Source organism: Arctopsyche grandis, chromosome 12 (assembly GCF_051622035.1).
Source record: "Arctopsyche grandis isolate Sample6627 chromosome 12, ASM5162203v2, whole genome shotgun sequence".
Taxonomy (NCBI): domain Eukaryota; kingdom Metazoa; phylum Arthropoda; class Insecta; order Trichoptera; family Hydropsychidae; genus Arctopsyche; species Arctopsyche grandis.
In genome coordinates, this window is record NC_135366.1 from 23,499,258 (window position 1) to 23,521,272 (window position 22,015).

Below are 22,015 nucleotides of genomic sequence, written 5' to 3' on the forward strand. Positions count from 1 at the left end.
ATTTTTTGAATCTGTTGGGTGGTTTTTCACTTTCTATCTCTTAGTTAATGTAGTTTTTCTTTTGGCTTGTTTGAATTCAGTTTGTTTTCTCGTATCTTCTTTGGATTTTCGTTGGTCTCTATTGTGATTTTACATCGGGTTACCTTCAACTCTTTTATGGTATTTAATGTCCGATTTGGTACTTCTTTTAATCCGTCATCGTTTGATGAAATGTGTGTTTGATGAAATGTGGTGCCTGCTGTTGGTCTATTAAGTACTTTTCCTTTTCTGTTTCATAGGTTACTTTCAACTCTTTCAACTCTTGGTTACTTTCAACTCTTTTACGGTATTTAATGTCTGATTTGGTACATCTTTGGTCGTCATTTGATTTTGGTAAAATGTGTGGTGGCTGTCTGCTGTTGGTCTTTTATGTACTTTTCATTTTCTGTTTCTTAGTTTAGATATTCTTCTGGACGTTCTGGTGCTCTTAGATATTTTTTGAATCTGTTGGGTGGTTTTTCACTTTTTATCTCTTAGTTAATGTAGTTTTTCTTTTGGCTTGTTTGAATTCAGTTTGTTTTCTCGTATCTTCTTTGGATTTTCGTTGGTCTCTATTGTGATTTTACCTCGGGTTAGCTTCAACTCTTTTATGGTATTTAATGTCCGATTTGGTACTTCTTTTAATCCGTCATCGTTTGATGAAATGTGTGTTTGATGAAATGTGGTGCCTGCTGTTGGTCTATTAAGTACTTTTCCTTTTCTGTTTCTTAGGTTACTTTCAACTCTTGGTTACTTTCAACTCTTTTACGGTATTTAATGTCTGATTTGGTACATCTTTGGTCGTCATTTGATTTTGGTAAAATGTGTGGTTGGCTGTCTGCTGTTGGTCTTTTATGTACTTTTCATTTTCTGTTTCTTAGTTTAGATATTCTTCTGGACGTTCTGGTGCTCTTAGATATTTTTTGAATCTGTTGGGTGGTTTTTCACTTTCTATCTCTTAGTTAATGTAGTTTTTCTTTTGGCTTGTTTGAATTCAGTTTGTTTTCTCGTATCTTCTTTGGATTTTCGTTGGTTTCTATTGTGATTTTACCTCGGATTATCTTCAACTCTTTTACGGTATTTAATTTCTGATTTAGTCCGTCATCATTAGATGAAATGTGTGGTGTCTGCTTTTGATCTCTGTTTTGGTAAAATGTGTGGTGTCTGCTGTTGGTCTATTGAGTACTTTTCTTTTTCTGTTTCTCAGTTTAGATACTCTTACCAAACTAAGTTTCTTAGTTTAGATACCGTATTTAAGGTCTGATTTGGTACTTCTTTGGTCATCAATTTATTTTGGTTGGCCTGTTGCGTGTTTTTCATTTTATGTTTCTTAGTTTAGATATTCTTGTGCACGTTCTGGTGCTCTTAGATATTCTTTGAATCTGTTGGGTGGTTTTTCACGTTCTATCTCTTAGTTGATGTAGTTTTTCTTTTGGCTTGTTTGAATTCAGTTTGTTTTCTCGTATCTTCTTTGGATTTTCGTTGGTCTCTATTGTGATTTTACCTCGGGTTACCTTCAACTCTTTTACGGTATTTAATGTCCGATTTAGTATTTCTTTTAATTCGTCATCGTTTGATAAAATGTGTGGTATCTGCTGTTGGTCTCTTGAATACTTTTCCCTTTCTGTTTCTTAGGTTAGATACTCTTGGTTACTTTCAACTCTTTTACGGTATTTATTGTGTGATTTGATACTTACATATTTGGTCATAATTTGATTTTGGTGAAATGTGTGGTGTCTGCTGTTGGTCTCTTGTGTACTTTTCCTTTTCTGTTTCTTAGTTTAGATACTTTTCTGAGTCGGTTGAGTGGTTTTTCGTTTTCTATTTTTTAGTTAATATATTTGTTATTTTGACTTGTTTGAATTAAATTTATTTTCTGATATCTTACATCTAGAGGTAGGATAACCAAGGTGCCGTTTATTATTCAAATGTTGTAAATGCATTGTTATAGGTTTGCCGAGCCTTTTTTACAAAGGATTTACAACAATTGAACAATTAGTTAAAGAAAGTTATGTACATCTGATGTACAAATTTGCCTGTTTCTATTTTGATGGTGTTCTTTAGCACTCCAATATTTTTTTAATTTTTCATATGTTTAGTCCGTCATCATTTGATATAATTTAATTTTCCCATCACTTCTCCAAATTGATCATTGTTTTGTGGTCAATTATGGTCGTTAGTTTGTTTCTGCTTTTGACTCATTTGTTTCAGATTTTTAAAAAAGTACTTTTTGATCTCTTCTCTGATCGTTTTCTTTGACTCTAATCTAATCTCTGGTAACTCTTCAAGTCCTTTTTGGTTTGGTTCGTCATAGCTTAATTAAATGAAAATTTCTTTCTAACTTCTTAGTTAATCTTAATCGTTTCTTTCGGTCTCTTGATTTCAACTTACATATTTAATTTAAATTTCTGTTCTCATATTTTTCTATAATTTTTTATCATACCTTTTCCATCTTGCTAAGTCTTCCACAATGTCATTTCATTTATCTTTTATGACTGTACATGTCATTTCTGTAGCTTCGCACATTTCCATATTAAATACGTTTCTTACAAGCAACTATATAAATAAACTATATACATGAGTACATACTGTTACAATTACTACCCAACTTTTTCCGCTCGTGACTACATGAAATAGTATGTTCTGGTGACGTAAGCAAATAATACATCTCTCACATGATAATATTAAATACATATTGAGTTCAAATTAATACGAAACCGTTTAGTATTTTGCGACACCCCTTTGAATTCATCGCGGCGCACAGTTTAGTAGCCGGTGTACTGAAATACCTTTTCGGAAATATTTTCTCGGAAAACTTTCTATTGAAATGTCCTTGAAAAGTCAGAAACGATGGAACAAAAACATTTTCCAAATCAACCGCGTGGTATTTAATACATAACTTAGCACAAATTGAAATAGGTACGTATGTATGCATATACATACATACAATGTACGTTTCTTGATGCAGCAAGCATTTTATTGACATAACCATAAACAGCTTCTGAAAAAGGAAAATTCAATTAAACACAAACAAACTATTACAAGTATGTACATACATACATATGTACATATATCAAAAGGTGAATAATAACTTACTCATAAACAATAAAGCTAGTATTCCGTTATATTTTTAACGGAAGCGATTACATAGTTTCGTAGGCGTGTCTTCTTTCTCAACAATGCGGAAACATAAAATGGCTATCTTTTTAGTTTTATTACAATTTAATAATGTACATTCAGAATAACACATGAGAACGAGAAGAGCTCGAAATAGAAACACAGGGGTGAGAAAAAACGCGAATCAATCAAATTAAGGCAAGTCAAAAAGTAACATCATGATTTATTTAACACGAACAAAACATTAAAATCATATGTACATATGTACATGCAAACAATTTACAAAAAGATTTATATGTATATTTAACGAACTCGCCCAGCAACGCAAAGGGACGAATAAAGGTCGTCCGAACAATAATATTAATTAAGTGAAAATGTAAGGTGACACATTCGCCAAATTAACGATGCAACATACATACAAATGTACATATTCGATGGTATATAATTATATGTATATATTTATATATATATATATATATATATATATATATATATATATATATATATATATATATATATACATATATGTATATCGATTTTTTTACTCCCTTCATTTCTTTCCCTTACTTTACCCATTCACCCATTTTACTACCCCCCCTGTAGCGAACGGTTGCTTGTTCTCACGAAAACTTTATTGATCGGCAAAACTGGGTCTTGTTTTCAATGTGAAAAGTGCATCCATGTTAATATTTTATACATGATTGCATGGAAAATATGCAACTCTAAATTATTCAATGATTTTCCGTCAAGTATCTACATATGTATGTATTGGGAAATGCGAGGCTCAAATCGGGGATGGCGTTGTTTTTGCATTTTGATCGATATTTGCACTGGAAAACAGTAAAATAATTTAAAAAAATTACACTGCTATAATTCAGACACACTGAGCATGAATATTAGAATTGAATAAATTTTACTTTATTGAAATTATTGATGTATTAGGTATGTATATATTTTTCATATCTGTGTATTGCTGTTAGTATGGTTTCAAACGAGTTCGTAAAAAACCTATTCAATTTATCTTAACAATAATTATTTTTAAAATGTTGAGCAGCAAAACATAGCATGTGATGCCCCTAATTCTAATTACAACCCTTGTATCTCATTGCGATATATTCCTTTCATATTATAGATCCGCAGAAGTCTTAGTGTGATCCAATTTTCCCCTTGTAATATGTATTTGATAATTTGACGAATTTAATTCTGTAAGTTGTATAAGGTGGGACTGTTTCCGAATATAGGTCATCGTACCTGTCACACCCTACCTGTGGCGAGGGGGTGGTTTCACATTTCCACGGTTTTTATGTCAGGCAACAAACCCCACCTGTCCCACTCCGTCGCATTATTTCGTACTGCCCACTATTTCCCTTTCCGACTCCACCCTGATAACTTTGAGGTGAATCATAAATCGGATGTTTTATGACGTGTACAGATGTACGTGTACACTTTTGATTAAAAATGTGACATTTCAAATAAATTCGTTTTATAGTTTTATATAAAATTGCTTCCAGAGAACAAAGCGAAACGTACAAAGAAAAAGTACTTCGGTTTCGCGGAAAATCTTCAAAATTGCTTTTCGTACGGTTTGAGTTATTTCACTTTTGAGATGAAGTGAAAATGACAGCTATTATCTCATATCCACTCTCCTTTATCTGTCAGGTTTAGGGTCTGGGCTAAAACTCAGCCCCAGCCCTATTCTATTCAAATCATTTCTGGGTCATATTATGGGCTCCTTTTCTACTTCGATTCAATCTGATTATTGGGCTTCTTAATTGTATCGTATCCCATTCGATCTTTTATTTTACTTCTAGCAATTAAATCTCATTTTTACTGCTTGAACTCAATTTCTGATACTTCACTGGTATAGGGTTTGCCATAATTGCCGAGATGCCGACCGGGACTAATGTTAGAAAGTAGAATTAAAAAGCTCGTGATTTCTACAATCAACTACAATCAACAAACTTGCAGTTTTATTTCAATATTCTTAGCTCGCGAGTTACTTAAAGTAAACTATGGGAGCACTTTTTATATTTTCATTTTGGTATCATAGGAAAAGCAGATGGACAAAAGGAGTGCTGGAATGTATTAAGGATGAAAGGAAGGCAGCAAGGAAGGTGAGTGAATAAAATTATAAAAAAGTATGAGGTGAGACGGATGATAATTGCGCAAATTTGTGATTTTACGCCCCTAGATTTTGAAGCTCGTGACTATCGCAACCCTTCGCACGGCTTTGTGTATACGATTACGTAATTGCAGGTCATCTGGTGCATTGGTCACACATAATCACGAACAACAACAATCGTCGGCAAATGCATTGGGAATCGGAACTGAAATCGGAGCTAAAATTGGAACCGGGAACTGAAACTGAAAGATGAATCCGGAACCGAAACTGAAATAGGAATCGTGATCCGGAATTGAAAAATTAATCTGGAACCAGAACTAAAATAGGAATCCTGAACAGGAACTTTGATAGGAATCCGGAATCGGAACTGAAAATGGAATCTGGAACCGGAACGGAAAGAGGAATCTGGAACCGGCACTGAAATAGGAACTGGAATCGAAATCGGAACCGAAACTGGAATCAGAACCTGAATCGAAATCGATGTAATAACTTTAGATAATTCTAAAATTTGTTTTTTTGTCGATGAACTCGCGCATACAAACATACAACCTGTCAGTTTTTATATATACGAGTATATATTATACATATTTGTTTTTGCATCCATGCTTTTTCTTGTATCCTCTTTGTCATGTAGCAGTTTCTGCTGGCCTAAACTTTTAGTAACAAATGATCGATTTGATTAAGAACCATAGTATTTCATCAAATGACACGCATTTTCCTGGTCAAGCTAAATCTTGGGTGGGAAATTAAAAAAATTGCCTCTCCCTGAACCCCCAAAATACCTTACTACTCTCTCGACCATTTCATGGCATTTAAGTCTCTTCGCTTAAGCTAAAGGCTTTTCTATTTAAGAAGGCCCATCCTGATATCCTAAAAGCGATGCGGTGCAAACGATCGACAAGCGCCAGACATACTGAACCACAGATTAACGACACGTGTACCTTATGCGTGCGCACTGCTCGCACTTACATTAAGCGAAATCTACCCGAAGTCCCGACATACCTACCCTGTATACGTTCTGTGCTTCTGATACTTTAGTTCCGAATTTTGCCTTATTAAACTCGCCAGAAAGATCCAACTCAATTTTAATCATTGCATCTGTGCACATCCAAAGGTTACTCGTCATCTGATGTGCAATCTATCATTCGTGAAGTCGAGAATTGCGTTTATAGCAGCCATCCAGTTAATCTGTGGTTCAGTCTGTCTGGCGCTTGTCGATCGTTTGCACCAAACCCCCTAAAAGAGGTGCGCAAAAGCAATGGCCAGTACAGTATTCAAAGTTGCGCATCTTTTTCGTGGAGTGAGGATGGGCCTTCGTAAACCTAACTACTATACTAGCTCATTGTGCTAAGCATCATTGCTTCGTCACGTTTTCCCTCATACATTTCGCACTTTATGGATGATCATTTTAGATTTTTAGTATACATACGTACCTACTTGAATAGTTGAAAGTCTCTCCATCATAGCGAGCTGTAAAATTTTCATCGCGGTGAAGTCAAAATAAATAAAGTGCAAAAAGTATCACCATGATCCATCAACGTAGCGGTTGTTGAAGCGCGACATTCAATCACATGTGCAGACCGATGAGTGGAGAATACGAATGACGATTTTCATGGAAATCCGTCTAGCGGTAACAAACGGACACGTCAAAGAGGAAAGCAATCATCAATGAATGTTGCTTTCTGGTTTTTATCAGTCTTCCAATTAAATTGGAACTGGTTAAGCGCGGTGGCGTAGCTAAAGACTAGGGTACTGGTGTTTAATCGTATAACAAGTATCTCATTAGGAGTCTAGTATTGTATTCACACCATTGCATTGCGATGCATTGAATTCTTGCACACTACCATAAATAGACAATGCTTTGCTAATACGGTACAGTATCAAGAGGACACCTTCTTATAAGGGAAGATCTAATTATATTGTTCGTTACAATTGTAAATTTTGATGATTATCATTAAGCTTAGACCTGTTTTTATGCATACTTATGTTAAAGTCTGAGTGTACATTTCATGCATTCATGAACATACTAGTTTGTTCATATACGAACCAATCTAGTCCGTGATAGCGTACACAAAAGAACAAATTGACAAATTAAGTAGTTTATTCATATACAAACTATTAGGGATATACAAACTAATTACATATAATCAATCAATCAAACTCAATCGTTTGTCCCATCCTCTATCATATATTTGCTTAGCCTGGGTTGCAGTATTTTCTATTATTAGCGGAAATGGTAATTATTAAAGGGCGGATAGGGAGCGTGCTTTTTCCAGGAATTAGGTCGTTTTGGGTTTATTTACAAAGCTAAAGTGCAAAAAAAAGGTTCGGCGAACCTTTAACAATGAACGGCATGCTTCCGGTCCGCTCACTAGTAATTATAACTAGAGGTAGGACCGAAAGCGTGCTTTTTTCTGGGAAATAGGGCATTTTGGGTCTATTTTCCAGGAAACAGGGCTAACTACAAAGCTAGAGAGCATAAAAAAAAGTTCATCATAAAAATGAACAAAGAACGGTGAAAAGGTGGTCCGCTCTTTAATTATAACAACGTTGTAGTGCGGTTTCCATAGGATTTCCCGTTTCAAATACTTGGCGTTTTGACAGCTAAAAGTTTCTTGCGACATCTAGTGAGTCTATTTTGACTGTTAGTGCTTAAATTAAAACCAATAGTTCGTGTACGAACAAACTAGTACATATGTATGTATGTGCCTGAATGAACTAAAGTGAACACTGTTACATACAGAGAAATTTAATAATAATAGAAGTGGCTTTAAGCGTCATAGTTAGTCACCGGAGCCTGAGGGGGCCGTGTATTGTTCAAAGGTTGTAAATGCATTGTTAAAGGTTTGCTGAACAATGGATAGCACTGTGACTATCCTACCTCTAGTCATAGTGTGCTAAATTTCGGTATGGCTGTCGCCATACTTATTTTATTTTCACCACAGTTTTGTTTGGTGCAACTTGTAGCGATGCACTTCTCCATTTTGCGAGTAATATGAACAAATGTTTATCAGATATACGTCAAAGACTAAACACACGACTAATTAAGTATGGCGATAGCCATACCGCAATCTTACAACACCATGACGCCTAAAGCCACTACTAATAATATTACACTAGTGTTGTGCCCAATGAAATATCATCGCAAAAATTAAAAGAAATGTGTCAGTCCTGTGTTTGATCCGCACACGGTCGTATTTTTTTCAAATATCTTTATATATTTAATTGTTTAATATTGTTACGTACGCCGCGGATTAAGCGAATAGAATCCCAGAGACTGTGTGACCGTTCAAGGATTATCTGTTAAAAGAATATCTGTTAACGGGTTAACTAAGTGCTTGCACTTACTTCCAGGATTATATCTAGACTCTAAGTGCAGATAGGCTAAACAATGACCGTTATTAGTCTTTTCTCAGAATTGGTACCGGGAGACCTAATGTCGTGGGAATACATATCCGAATACGTGACTATACAATAGGTAAACAGATTAGACGTCCTGAGAGATCTACCCTTTATAAGGCGGTACGTAGGCGATATCAGGTCATTCTGGACTGAGCACTGCCAGTGCGTGTATCTCCTTAACCATCAACAAATGCTGTGAAACGACTGTTGGCCTTTTACTTGGATCCTCCACGCACCCCTACGCAACAATATGATAAAAAAAATTTAAAGGTTGTGTTAGAAGCTTTCAATTTCCAGTGATTGTCACTGATTTAAAACGACAAAAAACTAATGGCATAACAGGCTATTCATATTCATAACTTGATTTAATAAACACATGATTATTATAAACAAAAAAATAGTGTGATTTTTAAATATAATAATTTACATAGAACAAAAATAATTAATGCTATCTTAGCACGCAGTTCTTGTACATTTTTTTATGATAAAACATTAAAAGGGTGCAGTCAACCTATTTTGCTACCTACCTATACCTACACATATGTACTTATCAAATCAGTCACTTATATTTATAATTTTTGGCACAGGTATGTGCCTCTGTTTAATTAGTTATTATAACAATTCATTTCGTGTAAGTATGTATGTATGTGGATATTACGTGTATGAACAGACATGCGACATGGCACTCCTGTTCACTCACCGTGACCCCCAGGCCCAGGGGAAGAATACTCCCACAGTGCTTATACCAGACTATGTAGAATCCATTTCCATTTCGGTAGAATGCTTAATATTTTAATCGTCGTCGGGGAACTGTTATGTATGAGCTGGGTAGAAATTGTGGACAAGTGTGGAGTGCTGTAACAGTTTAGCTCCAGGGTAAAAAATGAAAGTCTCTTTCTTTTTATGGTCGCAACCGCGAGAAGATACCACAGGTATCTATATGTATACGTATTATCTGCGCACTGCAATATGTGGGACAAACCGCAGAGTATAATGGATTGTATCTGATTACTTGTGCATTATAAGTACTAACGGTATTTTAATAATTCACTTCCGTAACATTATTTAAATGCTCTATCGATGGTCGTTTAATTGTGAGATAATGGGAAATTTGAATTTTCATACTTTGATTGGTGTTTGTAATTTATTTTTATGAATTACATATCACATTAAGGGGTTTGGTGCAAACGATCGACAAGCGCCAGACGGATTGAACCACAGATTAACTGGATGGCTGCTTTAAACGCAATTCTCGACTTCACGAATGATAGATTGCACATCAGATGACGAGAAACCTTTGGATGTGCACAGATACAATTATTAAAATGGTAATTATTAAAATTGAGTTGGATCTTTCTGGCGAGTTTAATAAGGCAAAATTCGAAGCTCAAGTATCAGAAGCACAGAACGTATACAGGGTAGGTATGTCGGGAGTTCGGGTAGATTTCGCTTAGTGTAAGTGCGAGCAGTGCGCACGCATAAGGTACACGTACAGTTAATCTGTGGTTCAGTTTGTCTGGCGCTTGTCGATCGTTTGCAACGAATCGCACATTAAGTTAGCTATGATTTATTTTTATTTAATACTAATGGTTTTACCAGGCTTCGCTCGGTATTTGTGATATAAACCGCTTAAGCATGGCTTATCTTTGTAATAGTAATCTTTGTAATAGTAAACATTTTATTAAATTTATTTGAATAGAAGTAAAAGAACTCACTTAAATTTTTTAGTGACATCTATGTTTATAATAATAATAATATATAGATATTGCTAAAATACATTTTTTTTAATTTTCATAGATGGTGCTATTTATAATGAAACTAAAAATATATTTTGTGTACACATTACATACTTACGTTGTCCAATAAATATTATATCTGATTTTCGTTTCTGATTTTTTTTTAATTTAGATATTCAAATTTTATTTTATTATTATTCAATGCTGCTTCTTTTTATTTGCTAATGGGTTAATAAATATTTACATATGCAATGAAAATCAAATATCAAATCAAGAAAAAATAACTAAATATTCATTTTATTGCGTTATATAAAACAGAAGAACATTGAATTTGTTTTGAAATAAAACTTTTGGATAAAAATTTAAGTTTTAAATTATGCAAATAAATACAGACATACATACAATTTTGCAATGAAATATAGTATTTTTAAATTAAAAAAGGAAATTATAAATTATATCATTTCAATCTGCACTGTAAGGCTTAAATATTGTATGCACCTTGAAGAAACGGTATTTAGAGCTAGATTTTTTAATTTGAAATCCTCTTCTAAATTTCGCCTTAAAATGTTTACCTACAAATAAAATATATTGTAGAGTATAAAAAAAAGGTTTAACACCGAAGTTATTAAATTGTAATCACAAACAACATAAAAAAACAAACAAAAAAGAACTTACCTAGAAACCTAGCATCGATTGAACAAGTTATAATAAGTAGTAGAAGGAAGAATATATGAATCTTCATTGTATATCATTGAATATTCATGAATAAAACAAAACAAGTGCGAAAATAATCGCTATTATTTATAAGCTTCAGTACGTGATCGTACAATATAATTTATTATTTATTTATCACGTTCCGTGACTTCTTTTTTGTAATAATGTAACGAATAATTCATTGCCGTATACATGTACTTATCTTATCATGCATATATATTTATGTATATATAAATCGATATATGTACTTTTTATATAAAACAAAATTACTCTAAAAACGCCATTTAAAATGAAAGGTCATGGCTCCAAACAAGGTTTATTGCTTCTCAATTTTACAACCACGCCCATATTCATATTCACATATTCACATATACATAATATCCCTTTTCTGTGTAACTATGTGTCTGTATCTGAGATAACGCTCGCCGTACTATAAGGGCGAAAGCACACAGGGAAGAACGGCACGTCGTGTGCTTGGCTCCTCGCTGTGGGGTTTCTCCTACATTTCTTCAAATTTGGGATACACCGTTATCGATCACTATCAAGCAGGGATAAATATAAGGATAAAATTTTACCGCAAACACTCCAGGGGTGATTTTGGGAAGGTGTATGCTTTGCGTGCCATGAATGTTCATGGCTTGCCACCTTTTTTTCGCATGTTTAAAAGTATCTAAAAAAACCATGTGCCGCGTTCCTTCCTGTGTGATTTCGTCCTAATAGTCGTTTTAATTCGATATATGTACATATTTTTTATTTATTTTACATATATACCAGGAAGACCTTACAGGTAAACCCCAATGCGCCATCCTGGCCAATTACAAATTACAATTACAATGCAGCATTTTTATATAATTCACTGAATTATGAGACACTGATAAACTCGAAAATCAATGAGACATCTATCAATTTGTACACAAACTTATTGCACATTAATTAATAACAAATTATAGGTAACATATCGTATAGGAGGGATTTTAGCCATTTTTTTTCCGGGAACCGTTTCAACAATGAAATCAGAGAAAATTGGCAAACTCTGATAGGAAACGATCAACCTGAAGTCACAAATCCAGGTCTAACCAACAGCATACTCTGAAAAATTCATTTTCATTTGAGGCCCGCCCTGGGATCGAACCCGGTGCCTTCTCGACGCTAAGCAGAAGCTTAACGACCGAGTTATGCTGCTGGCTGGCGCGCACATTAATACGGGAGGAAAAGCCTGTTCCTCTTGTTCCTGTTGTATCCTGCTCGCGCAAATTAAGTGAGGATGTACGTGAGTATGTACCGTTTACCATGCACCCTTTTTTTTTGATCTTTCGACTTAAGATCTTTCGATTTTGGATCTTTGCCTTCCGATATTTGGTTTTTGGTGCATTTCTAATTCGATCCCGTGGGGTAGACCCCTGCTGGCTATGTGCGTCACAGCTAAAACAATGCCAACAAAACGTACGGATATAATACGAATATGATAAAAAAAGAAAATAAACTTCTATACATACTGTTTGCTACTAATGTTTCCTCTGGGTGAAAAGACGGCGCTAATTCTCTGAGCATTTAGTGCCATCTATTGAAAATTTATTTAATTAATTAATTTTTATATTGATGTTTTATATTGTTTATATGTATGTAGGTAGGCGAACACAGGACCGACACATTTCTTTTAATTTAATTTTATTTAATAACTTAATATGCCAAAACCCATGCGATGATATTTCATCGGTTACAACACTAGTGTATGTCATAGAAGAATACTACCAGTAAACTTGATAAGAAAATAAATAATTTCTTTGCAAATATTATTTTAAATATAGCTTTACTCGCTTATCAACTCAACGGAAACAATTATTTTACTCAAAAATTATAGCCAAAGAATATTAATTAAGATAATATAATAATAGACGTTCCTTCTAATTCATATGGGAAAACTTGCTGTTAAGGAAGTTCTTATTTGATAAACGTTGAACGGTTTCAATTTTGTAAAGTATATAAGACTTGGAGGTATCGACAAAATTGCAATACAGTCTGTTTAAAGAATTTGCATCAGAAACAGCGCAAGAATGTCGAAGCTGTATTTAGTTTTCTTAATCGTTGCATTGGTGGCATTTTCCAACGGTCTCAAAAAACTCTTTATTGAATATTTCCTTTATTTATTTCAATTTTATAAGTCCATTTTTGATCAGGTTCGCCGTTGAAAAAGTCCCACAAGACAAATAAGAACTCAGAACCTGGTAAAACATCAACCACGAATCAGAGAGACTCGTCTGAACCTTCAACACTATCATCAACTGAAGACTTGCCTGCGGAATCTGCTGATGATACACAAACTATGGGTAAGACTTTCAAAAAAAGCACTTTCTCCGTTTTCTTAACATCATACTTCAAAATATGCAAAGAATTACTGGTGTTTTCTTATTTGTTTATAATGTTTTTGAATTGTTTAATAATATTCTTCGAAGAATTGCATGCAACAGTATGCATTATGAAATTATATGTTGACATTTCCTCAATTTTATGAATAACAAGAATTGAAAACGTTAAATATTGTGAAAGTTTTACAATAATAGTCATCACATTGCACGAATAATCGATGTTTAACGAGAACAATTATTTTTTGCAGATTATTCTTATCCAAAATACGTCGTTAGCAAAAAATCTCCGACAAAGTCTCACTAAGACGGACCCCGGCTCTATTCTCCTCTTTGAAACGAATCTAATTTTGTATATATGAACATAACTAAATATAAACCCTTATTATTAAAAACTTGGAAATTTGTGCTGTCTATTTAATAAAGTAATCATTGTAATTGTTTACATGTTGTTCATCATTTTTTAATGTTTTTTCATTTGATGCAAAAGAAAAACTTAATATTCTCATCAGAGACTCCTTAAAAATATGGGATTCCCACAAATCTGTTTACGTATTCTCGTCGCATTCGATTACCACTTATATGTGTGGATTTTATCAGTATATACGTATATAATACATATACATTATATACATAAAAAAAATAATACACTCAAACATCAATACTGAGAATCCATACGATCAAATTTGCTTGGCGACAAAAACATAATATTGTCAAAGTATACTGATATATATGTATGTAATATAAAAACAGAAACTTAATGTTTTAGCGGTAGAATTATTGTGAAAAATAAGATATAAAAAAATGAACTGGTCGAAGCAAAGTGAAACCTGTTTTTAGCTGGCAGCAACATAGAACCATTAGTCGATTGTTGAGATAAGCGGTAAAAATTGGCTAACGAAAACCACCTCAGATTATCTTACTATATAGCATCGAACTTCTTAAAAACTATTATGTTTCCAACACGAAACTTTTTCAAGTCATATAAACAAAGAGATTTTACAAAAAATGAACATTTCATACCCATCATTACAGCAGACTGGTTTTATATTCATTTTAAACACAACATTTTAAGAGAATTCATAATATATTATAATAAACTCCGTAATAGGAAAGTAAGTCTACATTTGAATAGATAGAATCATTGCTCCTGTATACAGTATACAACTAATATGAATGCATCCATTCAAGCACTCGCTATAATCCCTAAAATAATTTATAATACACCCATATATACTAACTTGAAAAAACGGGTTTGGTGCATCCACTCTAAAATCGCCAGATTAACAGAACGGCAGCTTTAAACGTAATTCTCGTTTTTTCGAATGATAGATTGCACATCAGATGACGAGTAACCTTTCGATGTGCACAGATGCAATTATTAAAATTGAGTTGGATCTTTCTGGCGAGTTTAATAATGCAAGATTCCGAACTTATCGAATCTTACTTTATTAAACTCGCCTGAAAGATCCAACTAAATTTTAATAATTACTATTTTAATGATTGCATCTGTGCACATCGAACGGTTACCCGTCATCTGATGTGCAATCTATCATTCGAGAAGATGAGAATTGCATTTAAAGCAGCCGTCCGTTAATCTGTCGTTCAATTTGTCTGGCGATTTTAGAGCGGATGCACCGCATCCGAAAAAACTGCATGCCATATATAATATTCCGTTAGTTATAGACATTACTAACAAACTAACCAGTAGATTCTATGATAGAATCACTAATAACCATACTAACACACTTGTGAAGAGTCTCGGTGATTACAACAATTTGTCTATATCCTTCAGGTATAAACACAGATTACCTAAACACAATCTGCTTTAGATCGTCGACTTTAGAGAGTCTTTAATTAATATTATGTATTAGATGTATAAGGATTGTAAATAGGTTTTTGAGCTCTTTTTCCTATTATGCTGTAGATTAACATTAGAATAATATAATACTATGATTAATAACCAAATTAAATTAAATTGTAAAATAGAAAATGATCAGTAGATCAGTAGCAATTAAAATAGATATAAGATGTATTGTGAACGTGATTTCGTAATAATAAAAAGCATTTAAATCAAAATCAAAGCACTCGCTACCATGTGAAGTTGTATCCTTGAGAAGTGCCTTTAATCGAAAAAATGCAAGATGGATTTGCAAAATAGTATATTATTTTCTTGCATCTTACATTGTTGGTTGTTTTTGCGCTCTGTGATGTTGTTTATCGAATGGCTATTCAAAAAGCCATTCAGAGTCTTATTTTTTAAAATTCAATGAGCGTAGGTTGGCAGAGCTCGCATTGTTTCATTTATTTGGTATATGTGTTCATCATTATGAATGGAAAGGCGTGTAAGGGTTGTATAAATGTGACAAATCTCTGGTCCATTCTCTACCATTTAGGCCTCGTAGGTAATATTTTGCATTATCAAATTTTTTCCAAATACCTTTTGAATATATTTAATTTAATATTTGTATTTAACTAGCTGAACCCTACATGCGTTGCAATGCCATAATAACGCATGCAATTCCCGTTCCCGTTCTCGTTCCCATTCTCGTTCCCGTTCCCATTTGTCGGAAAAACGCAGGCAGCGAACACATTTGAAATTATTGCGTTGCAATGACACTCATTCCCGTTTTTCCCGTTTATCCCGTTTTTCCCATTTATCCCGTTCCGGTCCAGTTTTTTCCCGTTTTTTTATCACAGTAATCTTCCCGGACATGCATACAACAAATCCTGAAAGTTCCATCGTAATCGGTTCAGTGGTTTAGGAGCCTATTCGAGACACACGCACAGATATTAATTTTTATATATATAGACTAGCTGAACCCTGCATGCGTTGCAATACCACAATAACGCATGTAATTCCCGTTCCCTTTCTCTTTCCCGTTCCCTTTCCCGTTCTCGTTCCCGTTCCCGTTCCCGTTCCCATTTTTCGGAACAATGTAGGCAGCGAACACCCTGGTCGCGACGCGAAAACATTTGAAATTATAGCGAATGACACTCATTCCCGTTTTTACCGTTTCCGTTCCCGTTTTTTCCCGTTTTTTTTTCACAGTAATCTTCCCGAACATGCATACAACAAATACTGAAAGTTCCATCGTAATCGCTTCAGTGGTTTAGGAGCCTATTCGAGACACATACACAGACATTTATATATATATATATATATATATATATATATATATATATATATATATATATATATATATATATATATATATATATATACATATATATATATATATATATATATATATATATATATATATATATATATATATATATATATATATATATATATATATATATATATATATATATATATATATATATATATATATATATATATAGATTGTTTAATATGAAAAAAAAATGGTAAAAATCTACCTTTATATTGTTTATATGTAGGTAGATACCTACCTGCATATAAACAATATAAAACACCAATTGAAAACTTAATTAATTAAATAAATTTTTAATAGATGGCGCTAAATGCTCGGACAGTAGATATGTAAGCTTTTTCTTTCGGTATTATATTCGTACATTTTGTTAGGAGTGTTTTAGCTGTGACGTACATATGTATGTATGTACTAAACAAACTATTATAGTACGACTATATACATACATATATCAAAACTATATTTATTTATTTATTTAACATATTAGCCAAAGTGACATTACAGAGATCTCCAACGCGTCACTGTGGCCGGTCATTCAGTAAAAATAACATCTTAACAGTAATAATAACTTATAAAAATAACAATATTGACACAACATCATTAAAATCATAAAATCATAAAAAAAAAAACATAGATAAAGTAATAACAATCATTCATATTTAATAGGCAAAATCAACCACTGGCATTCCTCAACAACCACTCAACCAGATTAGTATATTTTATATTGAAGAGGTCAATTTCACCAGAAATCCGGTTGAGCAGATATATAGCCCTAGATATAGGAGCCGTTGTCAACATATTTGTGTATATATATGTATATATATCAAAATATATATCAAAACGACTATTATAATACGGCGAGCGTTATCGCGGATACACAGACACACAGAATAGCGATATTATATATGTATATGATATCACGAACAAAAAAGAATTGTGCTGATCAAACATTTGGGCAACCCTGTGAACGATATGTGGGTTGTGAACAAAAAAAAAATTATATTTATATAAGTGCAAAATACGTGTTTACATAACTCGAACACTTGCATTATATAATGCGAGCATTAAATTTAACGATACATTTTCCTCATTGTTTAAAATACATACATACATACTTGACATTATATAAATATAAAATTAAATTTAAATAAATCTTCAATTTATGTTCAAGAAACTTGGTATAAAATATGCCGTTGATATAAAAACTAATTATGCTTCATAATTATTAATTAAATTCAAGACGAATATGAACTTTATATTTTGTGTTTACATTTATAATATTATGAATTGTGATATTTTAAACTTTTTAAACACAGCCAAAATCACAGTATCAATCCGGTTTTAATATAAACCGTTAGTTTGATTGTTGTTATTTTGAATGCTAATTGTTTTTGTCATTGTGGGTAGGATAACAACATGCTTATACATACTTATCTGTATATATACAACCCAAAAGTCATTATTAATGTTACATTTCAACTTTTAGATGTACATATTTATGTGTGTAGATATTCGTAATGTTAGCATAACAATTGAAGATTCACTTATCGCTTGATTTGTTTTCGAAAAGTTAAGTTTGAATTGGGTTCGGTGAACCAAGTCGAGTGTACACAAGAAGCTGCAGAGCAGGTAGAGGTAGTGGTAAGATGTGAGGTCAACCGGCCACTCTGAGGACGTTATATATATGGTGTATGCGAACAAGCGAACCTCACTCGACAGATTCCTCTTCGACCGGCCACTACACCACTGACTCCATGATCAAGATACTCTTGTTTGTCGTCTTCGTCTCGGCGGCGACGGCTGTAAATTTCCATCACCTTTTTATTTACAAGTTAATTAATATTGACTCATCAAACCCTACGAAGAAAGCAATTGACAATTAATTGTAGACGCTATATTGAAATTGTTTGTTTTTATAACCCATTTTTCTTAAAATTTTGATTTTTAAATGCTTTTTAATATTACAAAATTATGTTCACAATACATCTTATATCTATTTTAATAGCTACTGATCTACTGATCATTTTCTATATTACAATTTAATTTAATTTGGTTAGTAATCATAGTATTATATTATTCTAATGTTAATGTACAGCATAATAGGAAAAATAGCTCAAAAACCTATTTACAATCCTTATAAAAAAATTTTAATTAATAATAATCAAAAGTGCGTTTGTTTGATTTTTTGAGATTAAACTGATCATATCTCATTTTAGGCTCCAAATATAATACGTTAATTGTGTTATTTTTGTAATTCCGTACAGTTTTAAGGAATAATTCTTCATATTTTTAATTTAAATTATAATTTCAATACTTGATACTCAGTTATTAATTTTTAAATGCTTTTTATTATTACGAAATTATGTTCACAATACATATTATATCTATTTTAATAGCTACTGGTCTACTGATCATTTTCTATTTTACAATTTTATTTTATTTGGTTAGTAATCATAGTATTATATTATTCTAATGTTAATGTACAGCATAATAGGAAAAAGCGCTCAAAAACCTATATACTCAGTTATATTTGTCTTTAATAATTAGAAGATATACTTTACATTCCTGAGGTCAAAATTAGTTCTCCATAAATATTATTATTTGCCCATAGATTTATTAAAATTGCCCATTGAACTATAACGGCTTATCTTTTGAATGATTATATTTGATTAAACTTTAAATTTCCCAAAATAATACAAAATTTGCTTTGTAAAATGCATACAAATATATTTTAATTTGTTTACAGAATCCTCACTTCCATGGAAAAGCTCCAAGAATAGAATTAAACGATGGAAATTCTATGCCGACTCTCGGACTCGGTACAAGTGTGGTACGCATTGTGTTAAATAAATTGATAATTTTGTTCCAACATATGTAGATAAAATTTCAAACCCCAACCTACATATTATGTGTGTATTTAATATAATATAAAATTCACAGAAAGGTGGCGTTAAAGGAAATGAAGTGCAACTCGCCGTTGAAGTGGCCATCGATGCCGGCTACAGACTCATCGATACTGCTCAATTGTACAAGAGCGAAGATCAAGTCGGAAGAGCTGTGAAGAATAAGATATTAGATGGCACTGTTAGACGTGAAGATTTGTTCATCTTAACCAAGGTAACTAATCCTTTTTTGAATGTGGATTACAAATTTAAATTAATTTAAATGATTAAATTTAAACAAATTTCCAATCATACAGCTATGGAATGACAAGCACGCTAAGCATTTAGTGGTGCCAGCACTCCAAGAATCTTTGAAGCAGTTGGACTTGCCCTACGTGGACTTGTTCCTCATCCATTGGCCGGTTGAAGACTTTGTAAGTACATATACTTTAAGTTTTATTCAAGATTTTTTTAATTTGTGGTAAAACAATGATATGGTAATATTAATGCAGCCAAACAACACATTCGGCGAGACTGATTACTTGGATACTTGGGAAGGTATGGAAGAATGCAAGCGATTGGGTCTTGCAAAGTCCATTGGAGTATCAAATTTCAATGTGGAACAGCTTGAAAGACTTTTAGCTCACGCTAAAGTTCGACCTGCAGCCAATGAAATTGAAGTGAGTAAATTTTAGCTTAAGTATTCAAAATAAACATTACTTTATACATTTTTAACTATAGTTAATTGAAGCTAAGCAAAGAGTAAATTAAAATAGAATTTAATTAAGTTGTCTACAATCTGGAATTAAAAACTCAACCTAAAGATTTCGTTTAAAACCAACCCAACTTAAGAGGGCTGTACACCCGAAACCTTAATTTTGTTGCCGTTCCTTTCTTCGATATATATATTGAGTGAATGCGACAGTTGCGCTTCGACCAGATAAAACGTATTTTAAATCGACAAAATCGAGGTTTTGTATTCTCCTATTTTCTCCTCCGAAACTGGACCAATTTTTAAAAAAATTTCATCATCGGTATGAGAAAGATATTTTCTGTGCAACTATGCGCGTATTTTTTTTTAAATCGACCTTTAAATAAGCACGCTGAACGCTTTTCGTGGGTGTAAAAAGAGGCGATTTTATAGATGTTTGGCGGCTCCTAGCTCCTATAAAAAATAACTAATCAAAAAAATAAAACGATAGATGCATCCCAATGGTAGATATCCATAACATATTAAAAAATAATTTCTCTAGTGCCATAATTGAGGAAGGGAGAAGTGTAATACGTTTGTATGGACAAGGTGCTGGTGTTCAGCCCTCTTAATAACTTCATATATATAATATAATATTTCTAATAAAATTCTTTAATAATATGTATGTATATATATTTTTAGGTAAATCCCAACTTGACCCAAAAGAAGCTCACTAAGTACTGCAAAGATCGTGGAATCGTTATTATCGCTTATGCTCCCTTAGGATCTATCCCAGCATCTAAGAATAATAAAGATTCTCCAGCTCCCCATCTCGATGATCCTTTATTGACAGAAATCGCTGAAAAGTATAATAAAAATACCGTACAAGTGGTTCTGAGATATTTGGTGTGTTTATAAGACAATTTTCAATAATTTACAGAGAATCTATTTACTATGCAAGTTTCTTAACCGCTAATTATATGAAACGTTTCAGATTGACAGAGGCCTAGTACCCATTCCTAAATCAACGACTCCGGCAAGAATTGAGCAAAACATTGATCTGTTCGATTTCTGTCTAACTCCACAAGATATACAGCTGATTGATAAATTCAATAAGGATTACAGAACGATCGATATTCCTGAATGGAGATCCCACAAATACTATCCATTCTAAGAGATACACAAGAGGAAAGTTATGTCATTGGGGGGATTGTTTCATTTTTAGTGCTTTGGAATGAAGCATAGTGAAATAAGTATTTTTTTGTGATTTTTTTTAATACTTGTGATATGCATTATATTTTTGTTTATTTTTTAATACAATAAAAAGATTTTTTAATCTATTGCCTGGTATTATTTAACTATTCATTTTTTGTTGGCTGTGGCTATTTGCAGGTACTATATCTGCAAATTATTGTCTATTTGCAGGTACTATATCTGCGAACTATTGGCTATTTGCACGTACTATATCTGCGACAGGCGTAAAGCTTTCTGCGCATGCGCGTGAACTGTCACTGTCAGCGTGTTTACTGCTAAAATTTTGTTTTAAGCCTCTTAAAATTTTGTTCGAACTCGTTAAGTGACGTAGAGTAAAAATATAATCCAAATTAGTTAATATTATTAATTCAATCAAGTCTAGCATACATAAAATGTAAGAAATTATAATCGGATTATAAGTTCACGCGCATGCGCAGAAGGCTTTGCGCCTGTCGCAGATATAGTACCTGCAAATAGCCACAACCTTTTTTGTTTAAAAATAAATGTTTGTTGGGATGTTTGAATATTTGCCCGCTATGA

The 22,015-nt window shown here is 32.9% G+C and overlaps 1 protein-coding gene and 1 long non-coding RNA gene across 3 annotated transcripts; both read left to right on the top strand.

Moving 5' to 3' along the window:
• The first annotated feature begins 13,062 nt into the window (after nucleotides 1–13,062).
• LOC143920090 (uncharacterized) lies at nucleotides 13,063–13,915 on the top strand. Its single transcript, XR_013261307.1, has 3 exons — nucleotides 13,063–13,218; nucleotides 13,287–13,436; nucleotides 13,724–13,915. It is a non-coding gene; the product is annotated as an uncharacterized LOC143920090 (long non-coding RNA).
• A 4,301-nt stretch (nucleotides 13,916–18,216) lies between these two features.
• Nucleotides 18,217–21,582, top strand: LOC143920560 (aldo-keto reductase AKR2E4-like). Of its 2 annotated transcripts, none has more exons than XM_077443484.1 (7): nucleotides 18,217–18,450; nucleotides 19,395–19,475; nucleotides 19,589–19,765; nucleotides 19,848–19,964; nucleotides 20,043–20,210; nucleotides 20,924–21,127; nucleotides 21,216–21,570. In XM_077443484.1, the coding sequence occupies exons 1-7, from the start codon at nucleotides 18,340–18,342 to the stop codon at nucleotides 21,393–21,395; spliced, it is 1,038 nt and encodes a 345-aa protein (XP_077299610.1). In that variant the 5' UTR covers nucleotides 18,217–18,339; the 3' UTR covers nucleotides 21,396–21,570. The 2 variants fall into 2 exon arrangements, with proteins under 2 accessions (XP_077299610.1, XP_077299611.1); XM_077443485.1 differs by having other exon boundaries at nucleotides 18,368–18,450; nucleotides 19,395–19,478; nucleotides 21,216–21,582.
• The last annotated feature ends 433 nt before the right edge of the window (nucleotides 21,583–22,015 follow it).

Bases quoted from the DNA above. Each gene is read 5' to 3' on its own strand.
- LOC143920560 (XM_077443484.1), top strand. From the start codon at position 18,340: ATGCGAACAAGCGAACCTCACTCGACAGATTCCTCTTCGACCGGCCAC. The intron at 19,476-19,588 runs GTGGTACGCATT...TAAAATTCACAG, and splicing joins CTCTCGGACTCGGTACAAGT to AAAGGTGGCGTTAAAGGAAA. The intron at 21,128-21,215 runs GTGTGTTTATAA...GAAACGTTTCAG, and splicing joins AAGTGGTTCTGAGATATTTG to ATTGACAGAGGCCTAGTACC.